The sequence below is a fragment of the Nannospalax galili genome, unplaced genomic scaffold (assembly GCF_000622305.1).
Source record: "Nannospalax galili isolate Female #2095 unplaced genomic scaffold, S.galili_v1.0 scaffold262, whole genome shotgun sequence".
NCBI lineage: Eukaryota > Metazoa > Chordata > Mammalia > Rodentia > Spalacidae > Nannospalax > Nannospalax galili.
This window is the reverse complement of record NW_008348083.1, coordinates 878,254-899,730: the sequence shown is the minus strand read 5'-3', so window position 1 is coordinate 899,730 and position 21,477 is coordinate 878,254. Positions and strand designations below refer to the sequence as shown.

General features: G+C 43.7%; 1 protein-coding gene across 1 annotated transcript in view; it reads right to left on the bottom strand.

Moving 5' to 3' along the window:
- Positions 1-12,744: 12,744 nt before the first annotated feature.
- The window catches only part of Insr (insulin receptor), a 178,729-nt gene continuing 169,996 nt past the window's right edge, over positions 12,745-21,477 (bottom strand). Inside the window, exon 23 of the mRNA XM_017800993.2 lies at positions 12,745-17,898. Within this exon, the coding sequence (XP_017656482.1) occupies positions 17,544-17,898 (355 nt within the window). The 3' untranslated portion in view covers positions 12,745-17,543. The remainder of the gene's footprint in view (positions 17,899-21,477) is intronic.

The following is a 21,477-nucleotide window of genomic DNA, read 5'->3' as shown; positions in this document are numbered from 1 at the left end:
CCCCAAAGCTAGGAATGGCACAGGGCCCAAACTAGGAGTAGAGAACAGCAGGGGAGATGGAAGGGTGAACGCGGCTGGGGAGTCAAGGCACGGAGGGCTGCGCAATAGACTTACCCCAAGAGAGGCCTGAGGGCAGGAGAGCCCGCCAGGAGAGGTGCAGGTCCCGTGGTGCAGGTCCAGGGAAGCAGGGAGAGGTGAGGGCAGGGCCAGGTCCCGAAGCAGTGCTCCTGGAGCCCAAGGAAGGCACCAAGCTGGCCTGGGCGAAAAGGATCAGGAAGCAGGACCCGTTCCCCCAGGTGTCTGGGGACCCAAGACCAGGAATGGCGGGCAGGGCCCAAACCAGGAGCAGAGAACAGCTGGGGAGATGGAAGGGAAAATGAGGCCGGGGGAGTCAAGGCGCGGAGGGCTCCCGTTGCTCTCTTCTTAATTCAGCTTTGACGCTTTCCATGAATTTAGAAATTTATCCATTTCTTCTAGGTGTTCAAATTTAATAGAGTATAGGTTTTCAAATTATTCCTTATAACGTTCTGGATCTTTTTAGTGTCTATTGTGATGTATTTCTTCTTTTGTCTCTGATTTTTGTAGATTTGAATTTGCTCTTTCTTTCAGTTAAGTGGACTAAGGGTCTATCTATCTTGTGTAGCTCTTCAAAAAACCAGCTCTTAGATTCATTGACTCTTTTTATTATTATTATTTTGTTTCTGTTTCATTAATTTCTGCTCTGATTTTTGTTATTTCTTTTTGTCTGCTGGGTTTGGGTTTATTTTGTTCTTACCTTTCCAGAATCTCAAATTGTCATTTATTTGTGCTCTTTCTGACTTTTTAATGTAGACATTTAGAGCTATAAACTTTCCTATTAGGATTGCTTTTAAAGTGGCCCTGAGGTTTTTGTTCTGTTCCAGGAATCCTTTTATTTCTTTCCTAATTTCTTCTTTGACCCATTCATCATTAAGGAGTACGTTGTTTAATCTCCATGAGTTTGTGTAATTACTAGGGCTTCTTTTGCTGTTGATTTTAAGCTTTACTGTGTTGTGGTCTAATAAAACGCATAGAATTATTTCAATTTATTTGTATTTGTTGAGGATTGTTTTCTGTCCTGGCATGTCAATTTTAGAGACATTTCCATGGGCTGTTGAATATAAAGTGTATTCTTTGGTCCCTTAATGGAATATTCAGTAAATGTCTGTTAAGTCCATTTGATGTATGCTATAATTTAATTCAGATGTCTCTCTATTTATTCTTTGTCCAATTGACCTGTCTAATGGAGACAGTGGGGAACTGAAGTCACCTGCTATTACTGAGTTGTGGTTAATCTCTGTCTTAAAGTCCTGTAATACTGTTTTCATGAAATTGGGTGAACCAGGTTTGGTGCATATATGTTCATGATTATACCGTCTTCTGGGTCAATTGTTCCTTTGATTAGAATGAAGTGATCTTCTTTATCTCTTCTGAGTAGTTTTAATTTGAAGTCTATTTTGTCATATATTAGCATTGCAATTCCTGTTTTTTTCTTAGTGCCATTTTCTTGGAATTTTTTTCATTCTTTCACTCTAAGGTAATGCCTGTCTTTGAAGGTGAAATGACTTTCTTTCAGACAACAAAAAGATATATTTTGTTTCTTAATCCATCTCCTTTTATTCTTGAGACGTTCATACATCTATATAATAAAATATGATCACGTTCACCCCCTATTTCCCCTTCCAACTCCATCATGTCCCCATAACTTCTTGGGATTTTTGTTTGTTTTGTTTTTTGGTAAACCACCAAGTCTAATTAATGTTGCCTATCTAGGCATGAATGTGCAGCCATTCACTTGATCATGGGCGACCTACCAGTGGGAAAAAAGAATGTCTGTTTTTTGAAGTCAGTGACTGACATTGTTTTACCCGAAAAGGAAACTGAGGCACTTTGAGGTGGCCAAAGATTGATGGGTGTTAAATAAACTACCTAAGTCCACACTGTTGCTAAGAATTCGAAATGTGACCAGGTGGCTCCACAGTATTTATTTTTATTTATTTATTTATTTATTTACTTATTTATATGACATCTCATGTAGGCCAGGTTGGCCAAAGAACTCACTCTGTAGCACAGAATGCCCTTGAACGCCTAATCTTTTTCCTTTCCTCCATCTCTCCAGTGCTGGGACTGTGCACCATCACACCAAGTTTACACACTGCTGGGGATGTACTACTCTACCTAATGAACTACAGTCCCAGCCCTATGATCATGATTCTTAACCACTCTGCTAAGAGAAAATAAGACAAGGCAATGAAAGATGCAAGCCAAAATGTAAAAGGATGGCCCCTTATAGGAGCTGAAGATATGACTCAGAGGTTAAGAGCACTGGTTGCTCTTGCAAAGGACCCAGGTGGTGCTTTGCACCCACGTGGTGGTCAGCAGCCACTCTAATTCCGGTTCCAGGGGATCCAATGCCCTCTTCTGGCCTCCGTGGGCACTGCATGTGGTGCACTTCCATACATGCAGGCAAACTACTCATACATATAAAAAAAATGAAAATTAGGAAAGATAATTTCTTTTAAAATGCCTCTGCAATTCCTTCTAACCCTTTAAAATTAGGATTTTCTTCTAGTGTGATCATTTTTCCAGAAACTAAGGGCACAAAACCATCTAGAATCTTCTTATTTTAAACTCTTAAGTATATCCTGAAGATGGCAGTGTTTCACCACCCTAACCCATAAACACCCCAAACTGTCCCTTTTCCATTTAAAAAGGCAGTAGCAAGCAAAGCTAATTTGATTCCACTGTGAAGATTCTTATTAAAAAGTATCAATACAAGACCAAGAGACTTTTGTGGATGGCAGTGTAACATCTTAATTATCTTGAAAAACATTCCTACAACATAACACTTAAAAGTGGAGGGAAGTGGAGAGATGGCTCCGTGGTTATGAGCACTTGCTGCTCTTACAGAGGACCTGACCTCTGTTCTCAGCACCTACATCAGGCAGCTCACAGCCACCTGTAACTCCAGTTCCAAGGATGCAATACCTCTGGCCTGCACAGGCTCCTACAGTCACGTGCACATACGCCATACACAGACACATAATTAAAAATAGCACTAGAGAAGTGCTCAGCCATTAAGAGCACTGGCTGCTCTTCCAGAGGATCTGGGTTAAGTTCCCAGCACCCACATGGCAGGTAACAATCTTCCATAACTTCAGTTCCAGGGGGATCCAATGCCCTTTTCTGGCATCCACAGAATTACAAGTATATGGTGCACTTACATACACGAAGACAAAACACTCATACACATAAAATAAAAATAAATAAATTTGGGTGTTTTGTTGCACGCCTTTAATCCCAGCACTCAGGAGGCAGAGGCAGATGGATTTCTGTGAGATCGAAACCAGCCTATTCTACATAGTGAGTTTCAGGCTGGCTAAGGCTACAGGAAGAGTCTGTCTCAAAAAGTACAAACAAACAAATAAACATAAATAAATACCACAATAATAAGAAAAATGTTTTTTGAATGAGAGAATAAGAAAAGAAATCCACAAAGCAAGTGAATGCAGAGAAAGTACAGCTACACAAACTAAGACAACACCACTAGGAATGCTTTAGTTTGGATGTTGAAGTCCCCTAAAGGCTCATGTGCTTACAGCTTGGTCCCAAGGTGGTACTATAGGAGACTATGGAAACTTCCAGAAGTAAAGTGCTTCCTGGGAGGTCTGAGGCCACTGGGGTGTTACAAGTGTGGATCTGAGTCTGGAAGACGAAGGCAGGCACTCGAGTTCCACGTTCTTGTGCCTCCCTACAATGAATTGTATAGCAACTACGAATAGTTACAGGAAAGGAGAGAGTTTATTAAGGGAAGCTCACAGAGTAACATACAGGTGTGTCAGACCTCCCCTGTAGCCTGGCTTTAAGAGAAGGCGGTAAAAGGGGTAAAGTGATGTCCATAGTACCCTTATGGGTGATTAACATAGTACCTGAATCTCCTACAATGTGGGCTTTTCAGACCAGCTCCCTTGGTTGAATGAAGCTCAAGCAGACTAAGGGCTGCCAGTCTTAAGGGCTCCGCTGCCTCCATTCATGTTAATCTCTGGAACTTCCTCTATTGCTTCCTGTTCTCCTGCCTCAAGGGAATGGGCCCTAAAAAGGGACAGTAGGACCAGAGGACCCTTCCTCCCTCCTCCTCTTTTTCCTCCTCCTCCTCCTCCTCCTCATTCCTCCTCCTCCTCCTTCTCCTCCTCATTCCTCCTCCTCCTCCTCGTTCCTCCTCCTCCTTCCTCTTTTTCCTTGTCCTCCTCCTCCTCCTCCTTCTCTCTCTTTATTCCTCCTCCTCCTTCTCCTCCTCATTCCTCCTCCTCCTCCTCGTTCCTCCTCCTCCTTCCTCTTTTTCCTTGTCCTCCTCCTCCTTCTCCTCCTCTCTCTTTATTCCTCCTCCTCCTCTCTTCATCCTCCTCCTCCTCCTTTTCCTCCTCATTCCTCCTCCTCCTCGTTCCTCCTCCTCCTCTCTTTCCTCCTCCTCCTCCTCCTCATTCCTCCTCCTCTTCCTCATCCTCCTCCTCCTCCTCGTTCCTCCTTCTTCCTCTTTTTCCTTGTCCTCCTCCTCCTTCTCCTCCTCTCTCTTTATTCCTCCTCCTCCTCTCTTCATCCTCCTCCTCCTCCTTTTCCTCCTCATTCCTCCTCCTCCTCGTTCCTCCTCCTCCTCTCTTTCCTCCTCCTCCTCCTCATTCCTCCTCCTCCTCTTCCTCATCCTCCTCCTCCTCGTTCCTCCTCCTTCTTCCTTTTCCTCCTTGTCCTCCTCCTCCTTCTTCTCCTCCTTCTCTCTCTTTATTCCTCCTCCTCCTTTTTTACTGATTTCCATCCACGTGACATAGCACATGCAATGATAGATAGATAATAAAGAAATAAATACTTTAAAAAGAAAAATATAAGGAATTGTTTCCAACTTCAGGGCTCAATTTTAGAAACAAAGACTAAATTTTTTCAAAAAAATATAATGGACCAAGCACTCTAAATCTACAAGGGAGCATTAGAACATTAGTGTTGGACTGTTCCAAGTCTGAAGAATTTTATTTATTTATTTATTATTTATTTATTTATTTATTATTTAACAAGTTCTCATGTAGTCCAGGTCAACCTTGAACTTGAACTTTGGAGGTTTCCTGTTTGTATGTGTGTTCACGTACATGTAGGGCAGAAGTCAGTGTTTGGTATTTTACCCAGTCGTTCTCCACACTATTTTGTGAAATGAGATCACCCAGGGATCTCTCATGTCTCTGCCTCCCCACAGGTGAAGTCACAGGTGCATGCCACTGAGCCTAGCTTTTTTACGAGCCCAGATTTTTTAGGTGGGTTCTTGGGGATGGAGCTCAGATCCTCATTATTTCTTGGCACACACTTTGCCTACTAGCCATCTCCCTAGACCACCAACCTCGAACTTTTTATCTTCCTGCCTCCACCCCCAAAAGGCTGGGATTACAGTCATGTAGCATAATGCCCAATTTGTCGTTATTGGTGTATGAGATAGGGCCTCCCTGTAGCCCCATCTGGCCTGAGACTCGCTATGTAGACCGTTTTGACCTTAATCTCATAGAAATCTGACTGTCTCTGCCTCCCAAGTACTGAGATTAAAGGTATGCATCACTACACCTAACCAATTTTGTGTGGTACTGGGGATTGAACCCAAAGCTTCAGTCATGCTAGACAAATACTCTACCAACTGATTTTGTTGTTGTTTTGTTTGCTTTAGTTTCTGAGACAGGGTCTTGAGTATCTCAAGATGGCCTCAAACTCATGATCTTCCTGCCTCTGCCTCCCAAGAGCCAGGATTAGTCATGCATCACAGTGCCTGGCTTATTCTTGGTCACCAAACAATGAATATATGATAGCCATGGGCAGAGAAATCTAGAATTTGCACAGAGATCATTTTGCTGTCTTGGATCACTTTCCAGTTGGAGAAGGGGTACACACGCCCTCTGGAAAGAACACAAGAATTAGGGGGTGTACTGTTTTGCTATGGGGTGCTTATTTTTATTTTATGTGAATGAGCATTTTGCCTGAATGTAAGTGTACCACATACGTGCAATGACCGTGGAGGCCAGAAGATTCTCTGGAACTGAAGTTAAGGATGGTTGTTAGCTGCTGTGTGGGTGCTGGGAACAAAACCCAGGTTCTCTGGAAAAGCAGTAAGTACTCTCAACTGCTAAGCCATCTTTCCAGGGCATAAATAACAACCTTCTATTGTTTTAAGCCACTTAGTAATGGAAATGTTTGTTACCCAGTAACAAACAGATGGTTTAACAAGGCTAGCTCAAAATCAAAGCAAACATTATAGCCAAAATCTGACCTAATTCCACAGGAGTATTAAAGTTGTGGTGGCATGGAATCTAAGGAGATAGCTCAGTGGGTAATGTGTTTGAGGCACAAGCATAAGGACCTGAGTTCAGATACCCAGCATTCAGGTAAAAGCTGGGCACAGTAGCATTCATCCATAATTCCAATGCTGGGAGAGGGATGGAGACAGGCAACTCACAGGGGCTTACTGGTTGGCCAATCTAGCCAAAATGGCAAGCTCTGTGTTTAGTTAGAGACCTTGTCACAAAGACTGAAGTGGAGAGTAATATAGAATCTGTTGTCAAGCTCTGACCGCCACAAAGCACCTGTGGAACATATATGCCATATGCATACACCAGGAAAGCACACACACACACACACACACACACACACACACACCCGAGAGCACACACACAAAAAAAGATGACAAAATTACAGAAGTTCATTAGAGTAGCCCTTCACCACATTAGAGTCCTAGGAATGCTTTAATGAGGTACCACAAATTGAGGGATTAAAACAAGAGAACTTTATTGTCATGCAGTCCGAAATATCCCCCCTCCTACAGGAGGAGGCCCATATTGTGCCACTCACACTAGGACTAACCAGTGAGTTAGCCAGAACCCTGTCCACTTCACTGCCATCTACACACTCACAGTCCCAGCTGTGATTGCCCAACTCGTACACCAGACCAGCCCAGAATCACCCATGTCCCTTCAATAAAAAATCAGTGGTGACAAGCTGACACATGGACTAACTATTCATACCTGATATGAAAACAACCAAGCTACAACAACAAAAAGAGAACCAAACTTCCATGCAGTCCTGAAGGCTGGAAGTCTGAGAACATGCTTTGCTAGAGCTTTTTCCTCTGGAAGATGGTAAGAGAAGATTGGTTCAGGGCCACCTAATTTCTGCTGGTTGCCAATTATTTTTTATGACAATGCCAGTTTGTGAAAACATCATCAGACCATTGCCTGTGCATATGCCTATGTCCAGATTTAATTCTTTATAAGGATAGCAGTTGTATTGGAATAGAGTACCACGCTACTACAGTGTGACCTCATCTTAGCTAATTACTTTTGTGATAACCCGGTTTCCAAATAAGGACACATTCTGAGGTTTGAAGATGTGGTGGTTTGAATGTGAATGTCCCCATAGGCTTCAAGTATTTGAACACTTTGTCCCTAGTTGGTGGCACTGTTTGGGGAGGGTCATGGACACTTAGGAGGTGTGAGCAGCCCATATGACTGCCCAACCCACTACCTGAGACCAGATTAAGACTATGCTCCCACTCCATGCCACCTGAGGACTCCTCAGTGAAAAGAAAAATGCCCCCACCCCTTTCTTTTTTTATGCTTTCAGGGTCTGGAATGATAGAAACCAGAAGTTCCCTGAGACAAATGTCTTGCCCCAGCCCCACTGTTAATAGTCACATCCCTATCTCAGGCCTGACAGAACGCCACAGCTGCAGGAAGCCAGAAAACCCACTCCTCTTGCCAGGATGTCGCTCTGCTGTCCTTGCCCCACCATTACCAAACTATCCATAACTGAGCTAAACAGCTTTTTATTCTGCAACTCCAGGAAAAGGGCCCAAGGGCACATCAACCCAGACTTCACAGCTCTGTGTGCATGTGCCGTCATTATTTTCTAGCCATATATAATTCAGCACCATCCCCTCACACCTTTGCACAGCTTGCTTGTCCACAGGGAAACTGTGTCAGTGTCCCTGAATAAATCCTCTGATCAGTCTGCTGCCAAGTCTAGCTCTGGTTTTTACCTAAACTTTATTTTTTCTGTCTTTCTAAATCTAACAGCATCCACCACAGTGTGTTGACCACAGCATTCACTACATCTACTACAACATCCATCACAGTGATTCCACCACAGTATCCTCTACATCTACTATAACAACAACTACATCTACTACAGCATGTTCACCACAGTGCCTGCCACATTACTATAGCATCTGCTGTGCCCACTACAGCACCTACCACAGTTTGTCCACCACAGTGCCTGTTACATCAACTACACAATCCACTAAGTTGGCTGCATAAAGCGCCCGTTAGATCTACCACAGCATCCACAACCAGGTCTCCACCATGGTATCACTACATCCACTACAGCATCCACCAGTGTGTCCACCACACTGCCTGCTACATCTACTCCTATACCCACCATAGTGTGTCCACCACAGAGTCTATTACATCTACTACAGCATCTGTCAGAGTATCCATCTTAGTACCCACTGTTGCCACTATAGTCATCAATCCAGTGTGTCCACCACAGCATTCATTCTATCCACTACAGTGTGCCTTCTACAGTATCTACTACGTCCATTACAGAGCCCATAAGTGACTCACTACATCATCCTTTATATTCACCATAGTAGATGCACCACAGCATCCATCGTATCCACTGGAGTGTGTCCACCTCAATACCTGATATATTCACTGTAGTATCCTGTTCACTGGACCTGCCACAATACCATCCAGACAGACTGGATGTAGGCAAGCTGTATCATCTCAAAGTCTGCCCCTGGTGATGTACTTCCTCCAGCATGGCTACACTTCCATGACCCTCCCCAAACAGTGTCATCAACTGATCAAGTGTTCAAATACTTGGAGTCTATGAGGGACATTCTCATTCAAACCTCCTGTTGGGTGGGTGTGTCCCCTGATGAAACTAGAGCTGACTCCCTAAAAACGGATGCTGAGAAACTCTGAGCACACTGGGAAAAAGGGGAGGCGCAGTCAATATTTTGGAATGGAGCACGCAGATCCACTGATGGCGCAGATCTCAAGTATGGGAGAGAAAGAGCCCACAAGAGTTCATGTCTTTGTAAGTGACCCTCTAACCTTTGTTGGCAAGCCCAAATAAATATTCCTATTCCCAAAACTGTAACTTAAGAGGAACATCATGATGGTTTAGTTAGAACCACACTCTCTGGATCCCAGAGAATGCACAGGGGTCTCTCAAGGGAAAATTTGGCATGACAACACCACAGATGGCAGCACCAGAATATTGAGGAGTATTGTGTAATACAGGAAGAAATCTAAGGCACCTCATATCTTTCTCACTCTGGATATAAACCACATGAGTCTGAGGAATGTAGAGACAAGCTATACATTCTCTCCGTGTCTTCAAAGACACATGGGAACCCACACTGTGAAAGGGCCTTGTGGATGTGAGAAGCGAGCAAACGCTCACTCATATTTCAACAGGGTTTCAGACCAGTCCAGGAACAAAACTGAGAAGTCTCTGTCTCACCTGGATCAGTTAGGATGGGAGTGCCATAATTCCCAATAGGGACTATAGGCTTACCAGCTGGAAGCAGTTACTAAAGGTGAGCTCTCCATAAAATGTGAGGGATTGTATTAACTTCTTCTCTATTGCTGTGATAAAGCACCATGATCAAAATCAACTCATAGGAGAAATTTTATTTTGATTTTTGGTTCCAGAGAGAACCATAATGGTGGGGAAGGCATGACATGGTGGCAGGAGCAGGAAGTTGGCTGATGACATTTTTCATTCATATGCAAAAAGCAGAGAGAAAGAACAGGAAGTGGGGCCAGACTATAAAACCTCATAGCTTATTCCCCAGTGATGTTCTTCCTCCAGCAAGGCTCTACACCCTAAAGGTTCCATAACCTCTCCAGACAGCACCACCAACTGGGGATCAAATGTTCAAATACATGAGCCTGTAGGGAACATTTCTTATTCAAATCACCACAGGGATCATCTCTATTAGGAGGTAATGAGGACTCCTGGTGTCAGGATAATTTAACTCCAGAACCCAGCAACCAAGAAAGGCCATCAATTGGACTCCCATGGGCTATCTCAAAGTTATACAAACTCTTCCCAGCAGGCCTAGAGAGATGGCTCAGCAGTTAAGAGCACTGATGACTCTTGCGGCAGACCCAGGTTGGGTTCCCAGCCTCCACATGGCAGCTCACAACAGTCTGTTACTCCAGTTCCAGGGGATCCTATGCTCTTTTGGCTTCCACAGGCATTGCATGTGTGTGATGCACTTACATGCAGGCAGGCAAAACACTCAGATAAAATAAAAATAACTCAAATTAAAAAAATAAAAACTTCTAGCAAAACAAAACAAAAACAAAAACATGACAGTAACAATAAAAACTGCCAAGAGATAGGTCTACCCCTTTAGAAAACTCCTGCTCTCCATTTGTTACACACACACACACACACACACACACACACTAAAAACGGCTCTTGTGACACGTTTGCTCAAGCCCACTCCTGTAAAATGTATTCTATACTGCTATGCTCACTTTCCAACAAATCAATACTTTTAGTATTTTTAAAAAGTCACATAAAATTTCAAAATGCAGAGAATATGTGACCATGGAAATCCTAGCCCAAATTAATACATCTAAAATGCAACTCGTACATCTAAAGCTCAAAGAACATCATGGAAGGGGCAGGGGATTTTAAGAGCCACAGGACCAAGACACCTGCCAGTAGACAGTGTCTTCTAGACACGGCAGAGAAGCTGCACCCATGAAATCTCAATATGATACCTAAAGAAGTCCTGCATGATGACATCACCAGCTGACATGCCAACATGGATTTCACAAGATCCGCCTCTAGATGAAGAGCTACAGATAATCAATGCCTACTGAGAGGGGGAATCAGTCCTCTTAGGAACTAGCTCCCTGATAGGTTGTCTGTAAGGTACTAAATCCCTAAAAAGTAAGGGTCACTGAGAAATAATGAAGATAGCACATTTCCTACTTCTTGGTCTCTTATTTTTCATTACAACAGGGTCACTTCAACTGGCCTACTTAGAATCATGTAGACATGGACACCTCATCATTTGGAATCATAAGTCTTTTTGGCATCTACTACTTTAAGTTGACCAATCTAACATTGGAGGAGGGGAAGCCATTAAAACCCTTTAAACCCAGACCCTTCCCAGGGACACTGGATTTCAATTTCTGGGTTGCCTCTTCACTTGTGGAGAGCTTCATTTTTCTGTACGAATGTGTGTATATACTGTAATTCTTCATGTGTATGAATGGTATTCTTTATCTTTCAATAAAAGAGTTCCAGGCCAGATGGGGCTACAGGGAGACCCTGTCTCAAAAAGACCAATAAAAATAAATAAATAAATAAATAAATAAAATAAAATAAAATAAAAAATTGCTTGACTGTTTCTCTTTTCTTGTCTGAGATTTTTCCTGCCTTCCATCTAATTCTTCAACTGGCCGAGAAAACAAAGCTAACAATGCTCATAGACAGATAATGTGTCACCAGGAACATATCCAGTCCCTTAAAACATGTACACGTGGGCACTACTAAACGAACTCCTTAGGTTTAGATACACACACACACACACACACACACACACACACAATAATTAAAGGTTGGACTACTGAATGGGAGAGGGGGAATGTGGAAGGAACTGGAAGGGCAGAAAGAGGGATGGAAGTGATATGCAGTACTCATGAAATTCCCCCCAAAATTAAAAATCAGACATTGTGGCACATTCTTATAATCCCAGTGCCAGGGAGGCAGAGAAAAGCCAATCCTCGGGGCTTGCTGGTCAGCCAGACTAGCCTACTTAATGACCACCAAGCAAATGAGAGATCCTGCCCCCAAAAAACAAATTATGGGGCTGAGAGATGGTTCAGCAGTTAAGAGCACTGACTGCTCTTCCAGAGGGCCTGGATTCAGTTCCTAGCATCCATATTGTGGATAACAACAGCTTGTGACTCCAGTTCCAGGGTACCCAAATACCCTCATCTGGCCTCCTTGGGCACTGCATACATGGTACACTTGTTGTGACCCAGAAGATGGTCCTCTGACCCTGTGATGAGAAGCCACGCCCCTTCTCTCTTTCAGCCAATCGGTTGACCATAGCCACTTGAGGGGGAGGGGCTAAGGGTATAAAAGCTGGGAAAACCACGAGGCTGCCTCTCACCATTTTGTAAGGCTGTTCGGAAGCACAGGATTTATGGGTGTGGACTTTCGGCAACAGCCTTGAATTGGGAGGGGGGGCGCTGCTTGTCTGTAAGTAAACCCACACTCCAAGCTCAGTTAGCAAGTCCAATAAACTCGTTAAAATTCTTCAAACTGGGGTTTGGAGAATTTTTTTCCTCAGGTTGTCACAAGGACCATGGGAGGAGGGGATTGGCTGCCACATGCACCTCGCAGCAGTGAATTTGACTTACACTTACATACAGTCAAAACACACACAAAAAATGATTTTTTAAAAATCTTGTTTTCAAATGGACAGCACATGAGGGACACCATCTGAGGTTGTCCTCTGGTCCCCACACTCATGAAGACACATGTGCACCTCCCCCCACAAACACATACACACACACACAGCAACAATTTCCCAAGAACTTTCTCTTATATAGCAAATCTCAAAGCTGCAGTCCCACCCAGACCAACCTAGACAGTACACAAAAACAAAAATCATCTCAGATAATTTATTCAGAATTTTAATATAAACAAGTAATTATCCCATTTTTTACATGCAGAACAATTGCAGTTCGTAACCCTCCCCTCAAAAAAAAAAAAAGAGACATATTTTGTACATGATGCTACTTGACTCTTGTAGGAAAACATTGAAAAAATAATCATTGAGCGTCTGGTGGGTTTTGTGTTTCAGTTTTCTGCAGAGCTGTGGCACATTTGATCCTGCACTCCTGACATGCATGGCGGGGCCACCCAGGCACACAAAGGGGCAGGGAGCAACTTTGATGCAAAACATAAGGAGCAACAAGCCATTCTTGGACACGTGCATGGACACACACATGCATTTGAGGGCTGTTCCTTCTTTCCTGCTCAAATGAGACCAAGGGCTCCAGGTCAGTCCAGTTTTTAAGTTTTTTTGTTTGTTTTTTACTGGCCCACATCCAGATAAAATTTTGACAGATTGATTTTGGACTTTGGCTGGTATTTGAAGGTGACAGTGAGCTCAAATATTCATTGCTTATCTCCAATTCCTGGGGACTCCCTGCAGATGTATATGCCTTTAGCCACAGTCTCTTAAAAGACCATCATATTCTTTTGTACGCTCTAAATAGCAAATTGATAATCTGCTTTCCTATTTCCCAACCTCACCTCTGGTGTAAATTATTCTAAGGAACATTTTGGAAGGCATTCTGAAATGACACTATTCTAGGGGATTCATACAAAATCAGCATTCTGCTTTTTCTATGTTCAACAAAACCACAAGTTTTGAAAAGCCTATATTCTCAAGAATTCACCAAGTAGTATCCAAAACACATCTAACCACAAATGTGCACCTACCATTGAGTAAAAGAAGGGCCACTGTTGGAATGATGCCACATTCATTTGCTTACCAGGATGGCTGGTATGGGCCAGGCTCTCATGGTGATACTGTCCACTGGACCCAAAATAAAATTACAGCTCCTAGTCAATAAGTATGTTGTGTAGCAGACCATCTGCCCTACTGAGATCAAGTGGAAGATTTGTGTGTCTGTAGGGACCATCACACTCCACAGTCACAAGACGGGACACACAGACCCTCCTGTCAGTCTCCACATTTTCCTGAATTGTGCTTGGCCTATATAGAGAGATCCACCTGTGATCTTCCCTTCCACCTAGCTTCAAACAACAGGGAAACATCTAAAATGTCTCTGAGAATATGAACAATTCCTGGTATGTCATCAAACCAGAAGAAAACTGCATGGTTTTCACCATGGTAATAAAAAAAAAAGTTTTATAATGAGATATCTTCCAAAGCAAACAGCAGAAGTGTGGCTCTAACCTGGTTTGTTGCTTTTTCCCCCTATCACTTATTGCCACAAATTCTCAGGACAGATATGATTTTCTAGGACCCAAAATCTTAGCTTTCCCACAAAACTACCATCTTGTGAAGCCAAAATGAGTTTTATGACCCAACAGTTTCTTTCCCAGCAACAGTACATGTCAAAATTAAAGTGGCGAGATCATTTTTGGATAGGGTCATGCTACATTGGTACACACCTCTCCAGGCAAGGTGGAAAAGTCTTCAAGGAGAGTATCCAAAACTAAAACAAAAAATGGAGACTTGGTAAAACCAACAAGAGCTCTGCAGGCCCTGCCTTGATTTCCACATGAGGTCTCAAAACTGCACAAGTGTTAGCCTGAAGTCAACCAAACCCTAACATAGGGTTTCTATTTTATTTTGTTGCTAAAGATGTGTTCAGCACACTGATGGGTTGGGTTTAGGATTTCCCAAAATGCCCTCTTCCTGCTCAGAGGATGAAAGGAGACATGGCATTGTGTATTTGTACCCATGAACACACTCTACCCCAAGGCATCATCCACCTGAATAGAGTGAGAAAAAATAATGATCACAGAACTCAAGGCACCTTTGTACTCATTTCTGGAGGACTCAGTATGATAGGTGGGAATACTGGCTCACAGCCAAAGTGTGCCTTTACTTCAGCAGTAAATGGGACACCCACCTCTCACCAAAGGAACTTAGAAGACTCACTCATAGGATAAATCATAACCCACAACTTGGTTTGTGTGTGAGGAACGTGATTTTGACAGAAAGATTTATTTCACAGGAAGATTAAACTTGAGGAGGGTACTATCAGCAAAGAGAAAAAGAATTTATGCTTACATGAAGGCTATGATTTCTCCTTCCCCAACTCCCTCCCTCAAAATTCTTGCTAGTCTCTGGCAGTCAGAAACCACCTGGCACATATCTCCCGACTCAGTGCATAACCCAGTCAGAATTCCAAAGTCTCCACGATGTCTGTTATTGAACCACATCCTAACAAGACACTGAGGTAGACTGTGCTGAGAAAAAAAAATCATGACCCACACTCACCTGTTTTTATTTTTTCTTGATAAAAAAATTTACATGCACACCATTTTTTTACAAAAGTGATTTTCGAGTGATTTTTTTATATATTAAAATAAATACTTTTCCCCTTTAATATACGAAAACCTTGTTGAATTAGAAAAATGTGAAAATTGCTGCTAGTGTATTATAAGAGCACTACAAATTTACTATGAAAAGGGAAAAAACCAACAATATCTAGATCTACATGTGTCTTTGACAGACTCTCTTCTATTTACAAAATAATTTGGGTGAAAATGATTTCTGTAACTCTTGCTTCTTTCTGGTACCCAATCACCAAGCTCCCCAGTATTACTTTTGCATGCTGTAGTTTCTCAAATCATATATGATCAGCATTTGTGTTCTCAACCAAGAATTAAGAGGGTTTGGAGGTGGCTGTTGGGTCTTTATCTCACAACTCTTAAGAGGAAGAGAAGGAAGTTATCAGACATTTATGAGACAATGCATGTTGGGAAAACCTGTGGGGGAGGATTTTGATGAACTCAAGTTAATAGTTCACACACACACACACACACACACACACACACACACACACACAGAGACATCTCCCCCATCCCTTTTTTAAAACTTGAGCAGCTGTGGTTCTCTTTGCAAAGAGAAGAAACTGTGGATTCACACCCCTTTCAGAAGTCTTCCTGGTGGAAAGGTCTTTGATGCTTCTCCGTCAGACTTTAGTCTTTTAGGGACTGAAACTTCAGAAGCACCTGAGAAACAGACTCAGGTACCACGCCTGGCCTGAGTCGAGGTCCATGGGCACCAAGAGTAGCTTATGAGAGTTTAGTATCGAGAGGAGTCGGATGCCCAAAGGTGGAGACCAACAGGTATTCATGAGGGCATCTCCTTATATATTGCTTAGTGTTCTCAACGTCCATCCAGGTCATTGGTCTTTGGGATCTGATTCTATGTTTGTATGATAACTGAGAAGAGACATTGTAGAAGTGAGGTACACACAGGAAAACCCAAAGATCAACTTAGGTGTTCTCAAAGGCCAGCCCAGTCCCTGGTAACCAGTGTATCCAAGCAGGAAGCATCCAGTAGACCTTGCTACCAGAACCAGTCCATCCATCAAAAATCTAGTTGCCCACATACTCCACATGACCTCACAATACTGAAAAGGGCTAGCAGCTAATGTGGTACAATTCCCAGAAAAACCTAAGCTTCCAAGACCAAACACAGAGGCCACTCATGCTTTGCCCCATCTCTCCACACAGGCAGATATGCTCCCACTACCTCCCCCACCCCCAGGAAAATAATAACTTATAAGGCTCATGCCAGAGATTCCTTAAACATTAAATGTTACAAATATATTCTCAAAATTCTGTCATGAGTCCTTCTCATTTCTCTCTCTCTCCTCTCTCTCTCTCTCTCTCTCTGTGTGTGTCTGTGTGTGTGTGTGTGTGTGTGTGTGTGTGTGTCCCCATGCTAGCTTTGTTTGGTCTTCCAAAGATCCATGATCAATCTAGACCACACAGTCCTTCCTCTGTGTTTGGAATACTATCATCAAAGGGAAGGGAAAGAAGACACCTGAGCAACACTCTGGCATGACTGAGAAGAATCTGTCAAGGGCACAGACTCCCAATAAATATGGGGGAACAGGAGAGGCAGCATGAGAACACCCACTCCAAACTGCAAAAACTTCATGAGCCAGTTTCCGGAAGCATCAGTCTAGAGTGAATATCTTACACATGCACACACACCCCCACCCCACCCCCATGATCTGTAACCTGGACACACGCACGCACTAATGCACAGGTGTGCACATGTGCACACACATCAGGACTACACACCCTTTCCCAAAATAAAATATGAAAGCAGCAGCTATTGGTCAATTTGAGGAACTGATTTTGTGAATGAGAAAAAAACTAAAATAAAATACTCCTGGATGAGTGAAACCTTCCCAAAGCCTCACGGATAAAATTCTTCTAAAACAGGATTTTTTTCTCTTCTTTCTTCCTTTCTTCTTTCGTTCTCTTTTATTTTCTTTCAAACATTTATTCCACAAGTAAGTTTTATCTTTGACAACTGGAGCTCAGATACCACCAAAAAAGAAAAAAAAAGTTGTTAAAAGCAGGTGCTTTCTTTCAATCTATGAGGAAAAAAAGAGAGAAAATCCTGGTTTAAAACCACGGATGAAAAAAAAAAGTTGCGGGGGCAGCAGCCGTACAAAGTCCAACCCCTTTAAAAAGGTTCACAGTTAAATCTTCCAACGGCCAGCAGGGTTGGCAATCACACGAGTGTGGTTTTAGGTCAAAAGACAAACAGAAATGTATAGGAAAGATCTCTGAGCTCAGTTTCACACCGGCGTAGAGTCCTGATAATCCTGAGTTTCCTGGAGACGGTCACACTAGAGGAGAGTTTTAAAAAAGGAACCCTGTTCCCCTAACAGGCACTGTTAGGAAGGATTTGATCTAGGCAAAGTGAGGATGCGTCCATTCCTCTTGCCTCCGTTCATGTGGGTGTAGGGGATGTGGTCTTCATAGTTCCGTTTGATGCTGAGAGAGGACCCTCCCTCCCGGCCCCCAGCCTCCTCCCTCTGACAGCGAGAGGACCGATCCAACGGAACGTTCTCCATGTCCTCAAACTCCATCTCCAGCTCTTCGTTCTCAGGAGCCTTGTTCTCCTCGCTGTGGAAGAAGGAAACTTCTGGAAAGCTGGGGTGTAGGTCATCCTTGAGGAGGCTGACGATCTCCAGGAATGTCGGCCGCATCTTGGGGTTGAACTGCCAGCACATGCGCATCAGGTCGGTGCTGCGGATACAGAGAGACACCAGTATGAGTCTGGGGACGCAGCCACACAGCTCCATCTCCTCCCACCCCTGCCCCTTTGTGGCCCACACCCAGACGGGATGAGTCCTCAGCTCAGGTGGTGGCTGTGTAAATATGCCAGTCAGGCTGGACTGATGAGTCTAGGGGGCTGGAAGATGGGTTTGAAAGCCAGTCAGACCTTGTGTCACAGGCCTGACATTCCAGCTACTCAGGAGGCTAAGGCAGGAGGGTTATAAAAGTTCAAGGCTGTTGGGAAATCCTGCTGTTAAGGTTGGCTCCTTTCTCAGCCGGGGCTTCCTGCCTGACTTACCTGGAAAGTGCAGCCAAGCAAGGATGCTTGGCCTCATTTGAAACATGATCTTTGGCATAGTTACCTGCAATAAAACTACCCCCAGGTTTTTTCTATATGATAATTAGGCATTTCCCCATAGTCGGATGATAGGATCCCCTACCACATGTAAATAAAGCATACTGTGAGCACCTATCAGCTGAAGCATTGGCTGCTGCCTCCACACTATATTTTCCCTGACCCCCACTGAATAAACGGAGCTGTATCACTGAATCTGGAGTTGTTTGTATCACTGAACCTGCCTCCCTGGAAAGGCTTTCTTCCATTGGTGCTCACTGGCCATCCCTGACTCCATTCGTTGCTTCTGCTCCTTTTGTCCTCAAGGACCAAAGCCAACGACCCACGAGGGAAGGGAGAGACCCCACACAAGGTACAGAGTGACTTTCAGGCCAGCCTGGGCAACTTAGTGAGACTGGTGTCTCTAAATAAAAAGGAAAAAGGGGGCATAGCTTACTAGGGGAAGAGAGAGGGTAGAGGAAGGGAGAAAGAGAAGGGGGGGAGAAAGAAAGGGAGGGGAGGGGAGAGGAAGGGAGGGGAGGGAGAAGGTAAGAGAGAAGGGAAGGGGAAGGGAAGGGGAGGAAAAGAACAGAGGGGAGAGGGGGAACTGAAAGAGGGAAGGGGGGAGAAGAGATAAGGTAAAGGAGGAGGAAGGACAGGGGAGGGAAGGAAGGGAAAGGGAAGACACCACAATGGAGCCCAGAGAGCTGTCACCTGAGAAAGAGCCTCAACTGAGGAACTGTTTAGATTTGGCTGGCCTGTGGGTATGTCTGTAAGGGATTGTCTTCACTGTTAATTGATGTGGAAGGATCCACTCATTGTGGGTGGTACCATTCCTTGGGCAGCCACTCCTGAACTGTATAAGAATAGAGAAAGCTAGCTGAGAGCAAGTAAGCAAAGATCCATGGGTTTATAACATCTCTGCTCCTGACGGTACATGTGATTTGACTGCTTTGAGTTCATATCTTGCCTTCCTCTCAATAATAGACTGGAACCCAGAATTATAAGCCAAATTAACCCTTCCTCCCCTAAGCTGCTTTTGATCAGGGTGTTTGATCACAGCAACAGAAACAAAGCTAGGACAGCAATCCTATTGTGCACGGTTTATCACCTTGTGTATCCTCAGTCCCCCATTCCTCAGCATTTGGTGCCTTTCATGAAATTTCATTCCTTCCTGGGGCTCCTTGCAGAGCCTTACCTGTAACCACCTGCCATTCTAGGCTTCAAGACCCTTCAGCACTCTGATGCTTGAGCTTTGGCAGGTACAGCTCTATGGGATGAACCCAGAGGGCCAGCTCTGATCTGATACACCAAAGGAAGATGTTAGGAGGAGCCTCAGTCATGGAACCAGCATTTGCCTGGTTGGCTACACAGTACTTGCAAGATGGGGTATACTAATGTCTAGCATCATACAACAGTCTGTGCCTCATGGCCTCATTCTTACAGGCTTATCCAGGAAGACCCAGGCCACCACTTTATCCAGCCCAAAGTACTCAGAACAGGAGCCAAGGGCTTGAATTTTTCAATTTGACCTCTTCACCCATACATACACATCCTATATATCTTGTCCCAGAGCAAGAAACCAGCAAATTCCAGTCCTCAAATCAAATCTGGCCCTCCGAATATGTTTATGTATAAAGTTTAATGGTCACAGCACATGTTCTGCTGTTTTTTAAATGCCACCCCCCCCCAAACTCAGCTGTTGGGGCAACAGTGTTTGAAAGAGGGACTCTGGGAAGGTGACTGGATCATGAGGGCACTAACCTTCTTGATGGATGAATCCATGGCTGGATTCACAGACTGATGAGCTATTAGGGGTTGACAGAAACTCTTAAGAGGTAGGACCCAGTTGGAGAAAGTAAGCCACTGGGGGCATGAACCTGAGGGTATACTTTACCTCCAGTCCTCCCCTCCTCCTGTGCATATCTCTCTGTCTCTCTCTTTCTCTACCTCTGGCTCTCTGTATCTTTCTGTCTCTATCTTCTCTCTCTCTCTGTCTCCCTCTGTCTGTCTCTGTCTCTGTCTCTGTCTCTCTCTTTCTCTCTTTTTCCCCTCCTCCTATCTCTCCTTGGCTACCGTGACACCATGAGCTGCGCATCCCTGCTCCACCACACTCTTCCCACCATGATCTGCCTAACCACAGCCCCAAAATAATGGGGCCAAGTGATCATGCACTGAAACTTCTGTCACTGTGAGTCACGATAAACTTTTCCTCCTTTAAGTTGACAGAGCGCTAACACACATGGTCTTTTCCATTCTTTATGCAATGTCTATGGCTCCATTCAAGCTGTAACAGTCCGCAGAGCTGTGAATATTTACAATAAGGTCTTTTAGGGAATGGTTGTGAACCCTTGCCTTGCAACCTTTATAATGTCTTAGTTTCCTTTCCTGTTTCTGTGATAAAATACCTTAACAAAAGCCACTCCCAGGAGAAAAGGCTTATTTTAGCTCACAGTTCCAAGTTACAGCCCATTATAGTAGGGAAATCAAGGCAGTAGGAACTTGAAGCAGCTAGACATAGTCACAGCCAAGAGCAGAGAGAGAATATATACACGCGTGCACGCCTCTGGTCAGCTTCACTTCCTTGGATCTTTTATTTTTCAGGGTTTTTTTTCCAGTTTTTTTTTTTGTTTTTTTTTTTGTCTTTTTGAAGCAGGGTCTCTCTGTAGCCCCAGCTGTCCTGGAACTCACTACGTAGACCAGGCTGGCCTTGAACTCACAGAGATCCACCTGCCTCTGCCTCCCAAGTGCTGGGACTACAGGCGTGCGCCACCATGCCGGGCTTTTTTCAGTTTTTTAAAAAATTATTTATTTAATAACCACATAATCAGAAGAAGAGTTTCATTACAACAGCACTGACATATTCAATAACAACTTCCAGAGCTAAGACGCATCTCTTTCAAAACCGGCTGTAAATTTTTAGGTTTACAGTTGAATTAATACAGTTACACATTATTGTACTAAGCATAAACCCTATAAGACATAAAATTGAATGAGGTTTTAACCTTTAAAAAAGCTCTTCATTTCATCTTAAAATATACTGTTTCATACAGAAAAACTCATTTTTAATGCAACTAACACTTAGATGTTCTATCTGATTATCACTAGTCACGGTTACTTTCTGAGATCCTTGGCACCTGAGCATGGATATAAAGTCATCAGGTAGATTTCAAGGATCTTGTAACAATTCAGGATCCTCTGCCTATGGGATGGTG